General features: G+C 38.5%; 1 protein-coding gene across 2 annotated transcripts in view; it reads left to right on the top strand.

The window, feature by feature from the left end:
- LOC108707491 (voltage-dependent L-type calcium channel subunit alpha-1S) overlaps positions 1-13,282 on the top strand; it is a 155,323-nt gene that overhangs the window by 59,555 nt on the left and 82,486 nt on the right. For both annotated transcript variants that reach the window (XR_005965388.1, XM_041582031.1), the window contains exons 3-4: positions 6,310-6,415; positions 6,635-6,774. Coding sequence is in view for 1 of the 2 variants with exons in the window: in XM_041582031.1 (XP_041437965.1) it covers positions 6,310-6,415; positions 6,635-6,774 (246 nt within the window). In the remaining variant the exon portion in view is untranslated. The remainder of the gene's footprint in view (positions 1-6,309; positions 6,416-6,634; positions 6,775-13,282) is intronic.

Raw genomic sequence — 13,282 nt, 5'->3', positions numbered from 1 at the left:
ACGCTCTGGAGGTGCTGGCTTGCCCCCCTGCCACTGTCCTTTCAGAGCATGTCTTCAATGCCGCAGGTGGGGTGGTCACTGAAAAGCGGACACGGCTATCCATTGGCAGTGTGGATATGCTGACATTCATAAAAATAAGCGGGGATATCCAACATATTAGAGACTAGCCTCCTCTCCTCCTCCTCATAGCTGTACCCTCCTCTCTCCATTGCTGCCTATACTCTTCTCTCATAGACTCCTCCATAGTTTTGCCTATTCCCCATCTGGCTGATATGTCTGCTCCTGCTGCTGCAGCTTGCTACCCCTAGTACTACTGCTGCATTGTCGGCAAATTTTTTTGTGGTGGGGTCTACCATGGCTTCTAAAATGTTTCTTCAAATATTGCTGCTTAGTCGGCTAATTTGTACTGGTTGAGGACTACCATGGCTACTAAAATGTTTCTTCAAATATTGCTGCTTAGTCGGCTAATATGTTTTGGTTGAGGCCTACCACAGCTTCTAAAAATGTTACTTCAAATATTGCTGCTTAGTCGGCTAATTTGTTCTGGTTAAGGCCTACCATGGCTTCGAAAAAATGTTTCTTCAAATATTGCTGCTTAGTCGGCTAATTTGTTCTGGTTGAGGCCTACCATGGCTTCTAAAAATGTTTCTTCAAATATTGCTGCTTAGCCGGCTAATTTGTTCTGGTTGAGGCCTACCATGGCTTCTAAAAATGTTTCTTCAAATATTGCCTCATTATTTGGCAAATGTCTTCTGTTTGAGGCCTGCCTCTTTTAATTCTTCTGGTTCTAATAAAGTTCATTCTAAAACTACTACTGCTACTGCTGTCACTAATTGCTAGTTGCTACTGCTGCTTATTATTTTGCAAAAGTCTTCTATTTGAGGCCTGGCTTATTTAATTCTTCTGGATCTAACAAATTTCATTCCAATACTACTACTGCTGCTGCTGTTGCTAGTTGCTACTACTGCCTCATTGTTTGGCAAATGTCTTCTGTTTGAGGCCTGCCTCTTTTAATTCTTCTGGTTCTAATAATATTCATTCCAATACTACTACTGCTGCTGCTGTTGCTAGCTGCTACTACTGCCTCATTATTTGGCAAATGCCTTCTGTTTGAGGCCTGTCTCTTTTAATTCATCTGGTTCTAATAAGGTTCATTCCAATACTACTACTGCTACTGCTGTTGCTAGTTGCTAATACTGCTTCATTATTTGGCAAATGTCTTCTTTTTGAGGCCTGCCTCATTTAATACTTCTGGTTCTAATAAAGTTCATTCCAATACTACTACTACTGCTGCTGTTGCTAGTTGCTATTGCTGCCTCATTATTAGGCAAAAGTCTTCGGTTTGAGGCCTGACTCATTTAATTCTTCTGGTTCTAATAGTGTTCATTCCAATGCTGCTGCATGATTGGCAAATGTAGTCACACTATTGCCTTTAAGTAAGATGTCTGCAAGTACACAAATGAGGTCTCTGAAATGGCTGCTGACAAAATTCCTGCTGCTTCGGTCATCATACAAATAACAAATTAACAATCTCTTCAATTAGTGTTGTGTTGTATTATACTTATATTGAAAGTTTGCATTATGTAAAACGTGCAACCAAAAAAATATATAATGGATTTTGGGGACACTCAATTGAATAGCAGATTCATCAAATTAGGTGCCAGCTTAGTTGCCTAATTTCTTCTGGTTGGGGTCTGCCAAAGCTCCTAAAAATTATGTGACTTCCAATAATGCCGCATTTTCGGGTTAATTTTTTCTGGCTAATTTTTTCTGGTTGGAGTCTGCCTACATCTTCTAAATCTAATTTTAATTCTATGTTCATGCTACTACTTGGGTCTTGGTTGGGGATCTGTCAAGGCTCCTAAAAATAATTTTGCTTCCAGTACTGCCGCATTGTAGTCTAATTTCTTCTGGTCGAGGCCTACCTCTTTTAATTCTAATTCTAATAATGTTACTTAGAATACTGCGGCATGGTTGCATAATGTAGTCATACTATTACTAAAATAAGAAAAAGAAAATGTATTTGAGCAGTAAATTCTATAGCTAATCAGTCAAATCTGGCACCCATGCATCATACTCGATGCGGGAGCGTCATACTCGGCGCGCAAGCGTCACAGTGGACGTGCGTGCGTCACGTGATGTGCACGTTGAATGCGTGTCAAAAATGTGCGTCAACAATATAAATACCCAATGCCCTGCCCTTACACTTGTAGGAGTGGAAACATTTTCTGCAGACAGCATGGCAGGTCCAGGCCTGATTTTTAAACAGAATAAACAGATTTCTCTTCTTAACCACAATAAAGCCACTTGGTTCCTATTTATTTTACTATTTTGGAGCAAATTTGTTCAGGCACGTGGCAAGGCTGATAATAATTTTACTTCACATAAAGGTAGATTTATTTAAACAAAATAAATATGTTTCCCTTCTTAACCACAATAAAGACACTTGAGTCTTATTTATTTTGCTATTTTTGAGCAAAAGTGTGTTTAGGTGAATAGTGTAACATCAGTAATAATTAACTGTCATATAACTGCAGAGAACAAGTAAATCAAATGGAGATTATCTGCTGCAAAAAAAACTATATTAATGGTGTTGCCCCATACCTGCCAATGCCATCCTTATAGATGTTTTTCTGTAGTTACAACATGACACCTTATCCTGTATAATTCTTACTGTACAAATGCACTTACTGTATTACTCAAACTGAAATTCAATCATTGCCAGCTGAGTGGATTCAGGATGACGATCCTGAAGCTGTGGCAGCACCACCACCTGACCAGGCAGCACCAGCGGCAGCACCAGCACCTGACCAGGCAGCACCACCACCACCTGACCAGACAGCACCACCACCTGACCAGGCAGCAACACCACCTAACCAGGCACTCAGTCATGTGGGCACTCAGACTGCCTTTTATGACATAACTGAGCTCCTGATCACAATGGTCCACCAGGTGAATGCCATGAGGCAGGAGCTTCAGGAGGTCAGAGTGATTGTGCAGTCTCTGCAGAGGGACAATGCTCCTCCTCCTCCACTATAATTTATCTGGTGGCCTAGCACCGTTGTGCTATTTTGTATTTAAAAAAAGTTTTTTATACCTCTATATTTGGAGTTTATTTTTCATTTAACTAATACTTAGATGATACTTGAAATTGTTTGGATTCTAATAACACAACGATGACTATTCTTAATCAGAGTCATTAACATTACATTACATAGTATTTCAGAATCATTACAATTACATGATGTAAATATAAGGTTCATTCACATAAATATATGGTTTATTAATTTTTTTCTGAGATACAAAGCACCCAGATACTATCTGTTCAGATTTATTAGTTGTAATTATGTTAGTAATCTACTATTAGATATATAAAGTACAGATGGTACTTTTTGGTTAAACATCAATATAGAGAATTAGTAGATACCATTACCAGTCGACTAGAGGTAATGTAAACAAATCACAACAAAATGGGAGCCCTTTTTTTCTTTTGAAAAGATAGGAGTCCTCTAACAATGTAGGGCATGTGTGTAGCAGTACACAAAGAGAAACATGCGTGTGAATTGGTCTTCTTGTTGACTCCAATGCAATTCAGCACATTCAGACAAAAAACAAAAGATGCCATATTAATTTATCATCACAGTCTACAAAGCTTGAAAGTAAGGGAAAATGTGTTATTGGTAAGCCCAAAGCTGAAAAAAGGTGACACAAAAACCAATGTTGCACGTCAAAACATAATGTGCGTTCGCATCAAATTTTTTTGGTGCGCATCAAAAATTGAGGCACACGTCTCGTTTCGCCAATTCACGCTAATTAACAGTTTATTTGGCAAAGCAAAATGCCACAGATTCGCCCATCACTAGTTATGTATTGTTTTCAGACCTGGGGACAGATTTATCAAGAGTCAAATTTCGATTTTGAAAAACTTCGCAATTTGAATTCACTTGGCAGAGCGGTTGTTGAGCCTGTTATCGGAAACTGATCTGGCTGCGGAAGTACAAATTCAAAGCAAACTTGGTTGTGTGGAGGGCATCCTCAAACAGGAATCAGGGAAACTAAGCTTGTTTAAACAAAGAATCTTTATTATTCCATGTTAAAACACACCATTAAAGCAAACAGCTTAGTTTCGTGACCAAATGTCACTTCATCAGAAGCTAAAGTGCTACAGTTCTTAAGCATATAAAACCACTCTAATAAAAAATGCAAATAAAATTAAGACCAAAAGTCACTGAGCATTTATCAATTAGTAAGTTTTCCTTAAATATATTCAAAAAAACTAGCAGTGATAAGGCAGCAGAGCAAACAGAGTGCAACAAAATAAACAAGGAGGAAAAGAATATCAAAATGATATTACTGAAAACCTGATAATATTGGTAGGCTAAATAGATAAATGATATATATACAAATCAATTAAACATATTTAATCCAAACTGTTTAAATTGATTAAATAAATAGATCAATACATTTAAGTCAAATACATATGTTTGAATTTGTCTAAAAAAACCTGAAAATTAATAGCGCAATTCTCATAAATCTCAAGATACATGATAATGAGTGATCTATTCAGACCGTGTGGCGCTATAGTATCTAATACATAGATCCAAAAAGCCTCTCTTCTCAAGAGAGAGACCTTGGTATCACCCTTCCGAACATTGGGGACCACCCTATCGATAACTTGAAAGGATATACACAAATCCCACACATGGCGATCCAACAAATGTTTAGCTACAGCCGAACTGGTGTCACCTCTGGAGACACAATTTAGGTGTTCTGATATTCATTTTCTGGCTGGCCTATTGGTTTTTCCTACATATTTGGATCCACATATGCAGGTAATCAAATAGATGATGGATTTAGTGCCACAATTGGCATAAAAATTTATTTTATACCGCCTAGAGTTGTTGCTATCTGTGAAATCCTTAGAGGGTCTCATGTACCTGCAGGATTCACATCGGGATACCCCACATCTGTCGCACCCCTTAGTGTCTAACCAATGGGTGGGTTGCATAAGTTTGGTGTCTGTAAATAAACTGGGGGATAGCCTAGAACCCAGGCTATATCCTTTCTTGTAAGTAAAATTGGGTTGAGATGGTATAATATTTTTTAGATGGTGATCCTGTGTTAGAATTTTCCAATATTTATTAATGGTTTTGCGGATATAAGGACTATCTTTCGAATAGGTAGTGGAAATTCTCTTTGGTGAATTCTCCTCTTATCCCTAGACTAAAATTAAATTGAAGGGTGTTTTTGGCTGAATAGGTCCGTTTTTGATTGAATTCGAATCGTACGAATCAAAGTAATAGTGCATTCGTTCGATTCGATTTTTTCCAAAAAACAACTTCGATTTTTCAAAGTCCACCAATTGACTCCAAATAAGTTCTAGGAGGTCCCCCATAGGCTAAAAAAGCAATTCAGCAGCTTTTAGATGGCGAATGGTCAAAGTCGAATTTTTAAAGAGACAGTACATGATGAATTAAAAAATTCTAAATTTCAAATCGAATTTGGACTATTCCCTACATGAAGTACACAAAAATTAGCTCGAAATTCAAATTTTTTAAATTAGAATTTTCACTTTGACCTTTGATAAATCTGCCCCTTAGTAAATGGCTAGTGAAGAGTCTCTCTAGTTTTCTGCATGTTCTGAAATCTGCAGTATATTTTCATGTTTTTTCTGACCTTTACACATACTGCTCCTGCAATAACCATGTGCCTGCCTCAGTCAGCTGTGATCTTGTCTATGCTAACATGCTGTCTCACAGGTTTATTCAACCTGTAAACAATTTAGATGTGTTGCTTATGTTGCTCTGCTTATGATAGGCATGAAAAACGTTCTTATGTCTTTTCTAACATCAGAAGTTCCCTGTTCTTGTTCTGAATTTTTCTTTTAAAGAACTAACAAATAGGTGATACTTGCTTAATTATGTAAAATAATAATTATAATAGCAAAAGTAAAAGACCACTGTGAGCAATTTTACATTCATATTTTTTACAGTTTACATTACTTTTAAAGGGATTATGTCATCATTTTTATGGTTTACTTTTTATCTCTAAATTATACTTTTTACATTGCAAACAATTCACTCCATTTAACATTTTATTTTTGAACCAACACATGTATTTTTTTTAGCTGTAGTATTGGTGTGGAGGCCATCTTAGTTCTTTGTGTCTGATTCTGACCTTTGGCCTACCACCTATTGGTAGACCTGAGAATAGCACCCAAGCAGGGTTGACTAGTGAAGCCATTAAAAATAAAGACTTGTCCAGCAATGTCCCCTGAATTCTAATACCTACCTTAACTTGTGAAAATAGACCATTTGAGATGATCATTCTGTTGACTATATTTGCTAATTGCGTGGCCCTAGCCATCTTCCTACCAATGCCAGAGGATGACACCAACTCAGTCAATACAGTCCTGGTAAGAAATAAACACAAAGTATATGTTTTTATGTGTCTGTTTGTAAGAATTGACATTAACGGACATTTAAAGGGCAACTGAAGCCTGACAAATAATTAGACTAATGTCATACTTTATGCATCTGATCCTGAAGTCCTCTGTCTTCTATAGCAGTAAAAAAATGTTTTACTTGTCCATATTCCTAAGTTTTAATATTATTTCATTTGTGTCTCATTTCAGGAAAAGGTTGAATATATCTTCCTTTTTATATTTACCATTGAAGCAGCTCTAAAGATAGTATCGTATGGGTTTATTCTGCATTCTGATGCGTACCTACGCAATGGCTGGAATATCTTGGACTTTACCATTGTGTCTGTTGGGTAAGGAATATTGAACCCTTTTGATGCTTTCTTCCACTGATAGATGTTTTTTCACTGATGTGAGAAGTGAGAATGTACACTACTTTTTGATTTGATTTTATTAATTATGTTAAACCACCTTAGGCTGGCAATGTAATGCAATCCACCCCTCACCTTATTTCATTGTGACGTAATAGATTCTATCATACTTTATCTTGTGGCTTCAGAATCACTAGTGTTTGTATTGTCATCTTCCTCATTGCATATATGACTCATTGCATATAATGAATCTTTATTCATAAAGTTGGCTAAATAGAGGACAAACATATTAAAAGGCACATAGAAGAAAAACTGATGGCAGAAAGTAAGGGTTGGACACATCAAATCAATCAATCCATCCAATGAATAATCATTTATTATAAAAATATAATGTATGATAAAGGAGAAGGAAAGGTTAAAATTAATCAAGCTTTATCAGAAAGGCCTATATAAATACACCAGTAAATCCTCAAAGTAATGCTGCTTAGAGTCCTCTGTCACAAGAAACACTGCATTTCTGTCCTTCTATTGTGTACACATGGGTTTCTGCTTCAGACATCCTTTAGGGCAGGGCCTGAACATGCTCAGTTTGCTCCTCTCCGCCTCCCTCCTCCCCTCCCTTCCCTGCTGTAGATTGAGCCAAGAGCTATGATTGAGCAGGGAGAGACTCAGGCAGAAAGTGATGTCACACCAAGCTAATATGGCAGCTTCTATCCTAAACAAACACAGACAGTGTCTAGAGCAGTTTACTCTGGTATGGTAAAGTATTCTACAGAATAAATACAGTGGTATAGCTTGCACTATTGTGTCTAAACTGTTGGCAATAAACTGTCTCTATAGATTTCCTTCTTCTTAAAACTCTAACAAATACAGTACAGATGTTGGCTTCAAGAAGAAGGAAAATCCCTATTTACTTGGGGGTGCCAAAAGTTAGGCACCCTCAAGTGATTGTATATACTTACCTCACACCCCAGGCTAGTGCTCCTGTCAGGAGAAAACTGCACTGGTCCAGGGGTTCTTCCAGTGAGCACCACGGAGCAATCAGCTTCTTTCTTTGCGCGGGTGTGCATTCGCAGTAGTGAGAAAAGTCAGTGTTTAACAAAGAAATTGGCTATTTCGTCCTACTAAGCATGCGTCTGCCCCAGGAAATTTGAAGAAAGAAAAAGCCAATCGCTCCATGGTGCTTGCTGGAAGAACCCCTGGACTGGTCAAGTTTTCTTATGACAGGTGTCAGGTAATATATATAATGACTTAGAAGTGCCTAACTTTTGGCACCCCCAATTAAATGGGCCTTTCCTTCTCCTTTCAGTCTCTGTTATAAAAAGGCTACAGGGGTATTAATGGATATATATCAAATGAAGTTATTACAGCCATTTAGAACTTCTGATATTTCAAGGTTTCCAAGCATAGATAACTAATAGAACTAGTAGATGTAGAATTGTACAAAAATCAGGTACAAGGCATGACATTTTCTCACCTTACACTGTCCCGTTGGTGAACTTCTACAAAAGGTATCAATGAATATATATATATATATATATATATATATATATATATATATATATATATATATATATATATAGATATATAGATATATATATATATATATATATATTGTGAGCAGGATCAGACGAAAAGACAGTTCTTGAACAGGGTAAAGTCCATTTATTGTTCACATATAAAGACTTTGGGAGCAAAGCAGCATAAAACAAAATAAAACAAAACAAAATCCTGGCCACACTTGGGCTCTAACTAATACACAGGGTAGTTTCCCTCTCTACTAACCAGTCCCCTACTGGGATTCCCTGTCAAACAAGAAAACAGTACGACTCCCCAGAGTCACAGTACCTTTATAAAGTCCTTGGGGGAAAATAAACAGCCTCTTTAAATGGCCACACTCAGCTCCCAGCTCTCCTCAGTGTGTGTCTCAATTTTCCTCTCAGAGCCCCAACCCTCTCTAGCAGCTAGCTGATCTAGCCTGCTAATTATTCCCCAGGTGAGACTTTCTAGGGGAATTAACCCACTCAGAACTGCTGTACATATGGGAGTAAGACATGAACCTAGGGGAAATATATCTCCCTTCACACTGTGCTCCAGTTACCAGTTCACATATCCCCCCCATCTGCATCAGCCCGTAGGGCTCAGCATACTGCGCCACCTGGCAATGAACCCTTGAGAGGGCATTGGCATTCCCTTGCAGTGCTCCAGATCTATGTTCCACTGTAAACTTAAAGTTTGGCAGGGCCAGGAACCATCTGGTGACTCGAGCATTCTTTTCTTTATTTTCAGACATCCACCTAAGGGGAGCATGATCTGTGACCAATCTAAACTTTCGGCCCAGCAGATAGTATTTGAGGGCCTCTAATGCCCTTAATGGCTAGGCACTCCCTTTCTACAATAGAGTACCTACTCTCAGCCGGTGTAACTTTCTGCTTAAGTACACTACTGGGTGTTCCTCACCATTTACCATTTGGGAGAGAACAGCCCCCAAACCCACATCTGAGGCATCAGTTTGCACAATGAACTCTTTATGAAAAACTGGTGTTATTAACACTGGTTGCCTACAGAGAGAATTTGTATGTTCTATGAAAGCTTTTTCAGCCTCAGCTGACCACTTAACCATTACCGAGCTCTTCCCTTTAGTAAGATCTGTAAGGGGAGCTGCAATAGAAGCAAAGTTAGGCACAAACCTACGATAGTAGCCTACTATCCCAAGGAAGGCTCTGACTTGTTTCTTTGTGACAGGTTGGGGCCACTTTTGTATTGCCTCCACTTTATTTATTTGAGGCTGTACTGCCCCTCTCCCAATTACATAACCTAAGTATTTGGCTTCTTCCATTCCAACTGCACACTTTTTAGGATTTGCAGTAAGCCCCGCCTCACGTATAGAGACTAGCACTGCCTGTACCTTAGATAAATGAGACTCCCAATCAGAGCTGAAGATAACCACATCATCCAAATAGGCTGAGGCATAGGGATTATGTGGTTTAAGAATACGGTCCATTAGTCTTTGAAAAGTAGCTGGGGCCCCGTGTAAACCAAAAGGTAGTACATTGTATTGGAAAAGACCCTCAGGAGTAGAAAAGGCTGTCTTTTCCTTAGCCCCTTCTGCTAGTGGTACCTGCCAATACCCTTCTGTGAGATCTAGAGTTGTGAGGTACCTCGCATGGCCTAGCCTTTCGATGAGTTCATCTACCCTAGGCATGGGATAGGCATCAAATTTTGAGACTTCATTCAGTTTTCAGAAGTCATTACAAAACCTTAGAGTCCCATCAGGTTTAGGGATCAAAACAATTGGGCTAGACCAATCACTGTGGGACTCCTCAATTACTCCTAGATCCAACATTTTCCTTACCTCCTCAGAGACCGCCTGTCTCCGTGCCTCAGGTATTCTATATGGCTTCATCTTGACTTTTACCTGAGGGCCCGTAACCACATCATGTTCAATTAGCTTAGTTCTTCCAGGAAGATCAGAGAAAACATCCCTATTTCTCATCAAGAATTCTTTCACTTCTTGTTTCTGGAATACTGAAAGAATTTCAGCTATTTTGACTTCTGGAATGAGACTAGCAGTATGGTCTCCGTTGCCGTACCTTATAGTTCACCTCACAAATTTTTTCAATAAATTTGAACGGCCCGTGCCACTTGGCCAGTAACTTACTTTCAACTGTGGGGATAAGTACCAAGACTCTATCACCAGGATTAAAGGTCCTTCTGGAATAAGACTAGCAGAATGGACCAGTGGGCCCGGTTCTGATACCAGGACCTCCTGAGGTTTCCAGGGCTTCAGTAAATTCACATGATAAAGTTGCACCTGTTTTCTCTTATCAGGTTGCCGTACCTTATAGTTCACCTCACCAACTTTTTCAATTATTTCGTAAGGCCCCTGCCACTTGGCCAGGAACTTACTTTCAACTGTGGGGATAAGTACCAAGACTCTATCCCCAGGATTAAAGTTCCTTACTTTTGCAGACCTATTATAAATCCTGCTTTGGGCCTCTTGTGCTTGGGCCATGTGCTCCTTTACAATAGGTAACACCGTTGTAATCCGCTCCTGCATTTGAGCAATGTGTTCTACCACTGTCTTATAGGGGGTAGCCTCCTGTTCCCAAGTTTCCTTAGCTACATCTAGCAGACCCCTGGGGTGTCTACCATAGAGTAACTCAAATGGAGCAAACCCAGTAGAAGCTTGTGGGACCTCCCTGATTGAGAACAACAAAAACGGCAATAAGCAGTCCCAATTTTTCCCATCTTTATGTACCACCTTTTTCAACAAGGCTTTCAGGGTCTTATTAAACCTTTCCACCAAGCCATCAGCCTCTTTCAATGGCCACACTCAGCTCCCAGCTCTCCTCAGTGTGTGTCTCAATTTTCCTCTCAGATCCCCAACCCTCTCTAGCAGCTAGCTGATCTAGCCTGCTAATTATTCCCTAGGTGAGACTTTCTAGGGGAATTAACCCACTCAGAACTGCTGTACATATGGGAGTAAGACATGAACCTAGGGGAAATATATCTCCCTTCACACTGTGCTCCAGTTACCGGTTCACAATATACCTGTATATATATATATATATATATATATATATATATATATATATATATATATATATATAGTCAAATACAAGAGTCCTCTGCACTCAACCCATTATCAATATATTTAAGACAGCGACATTTTGTGCATACTGCTACTAAAAAATGCCTTACCCTTTAAACAAAACAGGGATTGTTTGTCCATATATTGCAATATATTTAAGCTGGCCAACTACGTCAAAGTCATCCCATATCTGGCCAGTCCTATGCTCAATTTCATCTGATTCATTAAGAATTCTATTGCTTCATTATACATTTTACAAAGGGACTTGGTTTTACCTGCAACTTAACTTGCTGCTTTCAAAGTAAACCTCCATACTTGGCTGCCCTTTTATTAGACACCAGTGGGATCACCTGACTATAGCTGGGAAGGGTGGGAGCTACAACATGGAGCTGGTCACTGCTCCTGTATAAACTATAACAAACAAGGGAAAGTTGTGCTCACCACTATTTTTTAAAACCATTAGGCGGGGGTGCAATGAGGCTGTGACCACAAAATACATATAGTCAAATACAAGAGTCCTCTGCACTCAACCCATTATCAATATATTTAAGACAGCGACATTTTGTGCATACTGCTACTAAAAAATGCCTTACCCTTTAAACAAAACAGGGTAAGGCATTTTTTAAAGGGTAAGGCATTTTTTAGTAGCAGTATGCACAAAATGTCGCTGTCTTAAATATATTGATAATGGGTTGAGTGCAGAGGACTCTTGTATTTGACTATATGTATTTTGTGGTCACAGCCTCATTGCACCCCCGCCTAATGGTTTTAAAAAATAGTGGTGAGCACAACTTTCCCTTGTTTGTTATAGTTTATACAGGAGCAGTGACCAGCTCCATGTTGTAGCTCCCACCCTTCCCAGCTATAGTCAGGTGATCCCACTGGTGTCTAATAAAAGGGCAGCCAAGTATGGAGGTTTACTTTGAAAGCAGCAAGTTAAGTTGCAGGTAAAACCAAGTCCCTTTGTAAAATGTATAATGAAGCAATAGAATTCTTAATGAATCAGATGAAATTGAGCATAGGACTGGCCAGATATGGGATGACTTTGACGTAGTTGGCCAGCTTAAATATATTGCAATATATGGACAAACAATTCCTGTTTTGTTTAAAGGGTAAGGCATTTTTTAGTAGCAGTATGCACAAAATGTCGCTGTCTTAAATATATTGATAATGGGTTGAGTGCAGAGGACTCTTGTATTTGACTATATGTATTTTGTGGTCACAGCCTCATTGCACCCCCGCCTAATGGTTTTAAAAAATAGTGGTGAGCACAACTTTCCCTTGTTTGTTATAGTATATATATATATATATATATATTTATATATTTATATATATATATATATATATAATGAAGCAGTCACAAACATCCAATGATGATTCGTCTTTCTTTCATAGAAGCTTGAAATGTGGAACTTTCTGTTTTCATTTCAGTACTTTGGTTTCCAAGCCTAGCTAAGTAACAGAACTAAATTATGCAGATGTTAAAGAAAACATGACTAATATATTATGGGTCTATGTGAAAAGTGCAAAAAGCTAGCATGTGTTGCATTCTGCCTTATTTGTGATCACCCAAAGACAAAGGTACTCGATCCTTAAAATGTTGCAGCAAAGATTCAAAAAGCAAGTTCTTAAAGTGTGAGTTCTAAGAATTGTGTGCCCCTTTTTTGATAAATGGGCCCTATAAAGTTTGCATTCTAGCCTACACTTTTGAGGATCAAAGTAGGTCCATAACCATAAGTCAATACGTTCATTGAAGAAGAATGTAAGTAGATAAAAAGTCTTATTTAAAATAGGATTACTTGTCAAAATATTTAACAGTTTAGCACAGATCCTTAAAATTAAAGATCATATTGAGGCCTTCATTAATGATAACAAAAGTAGACATGCTGAGGGATA

Source organism: Xenopus laevis, chromosome 2L (assembly GCF_017654675.1).
Source record: "Xenopus laevis strain J_2021 chromosome 2L, Xenopus_laevis_v10.1, whole genome shotgun sequence".
NCBI lineage: Eukaryota > Metazoa > Chordata > Amphibia > Anura > Pipidae > Xenopus > Xenopus laevis.
This window is presented reverse-complemented; position numbering and strand designations above follow the sequence as displayed.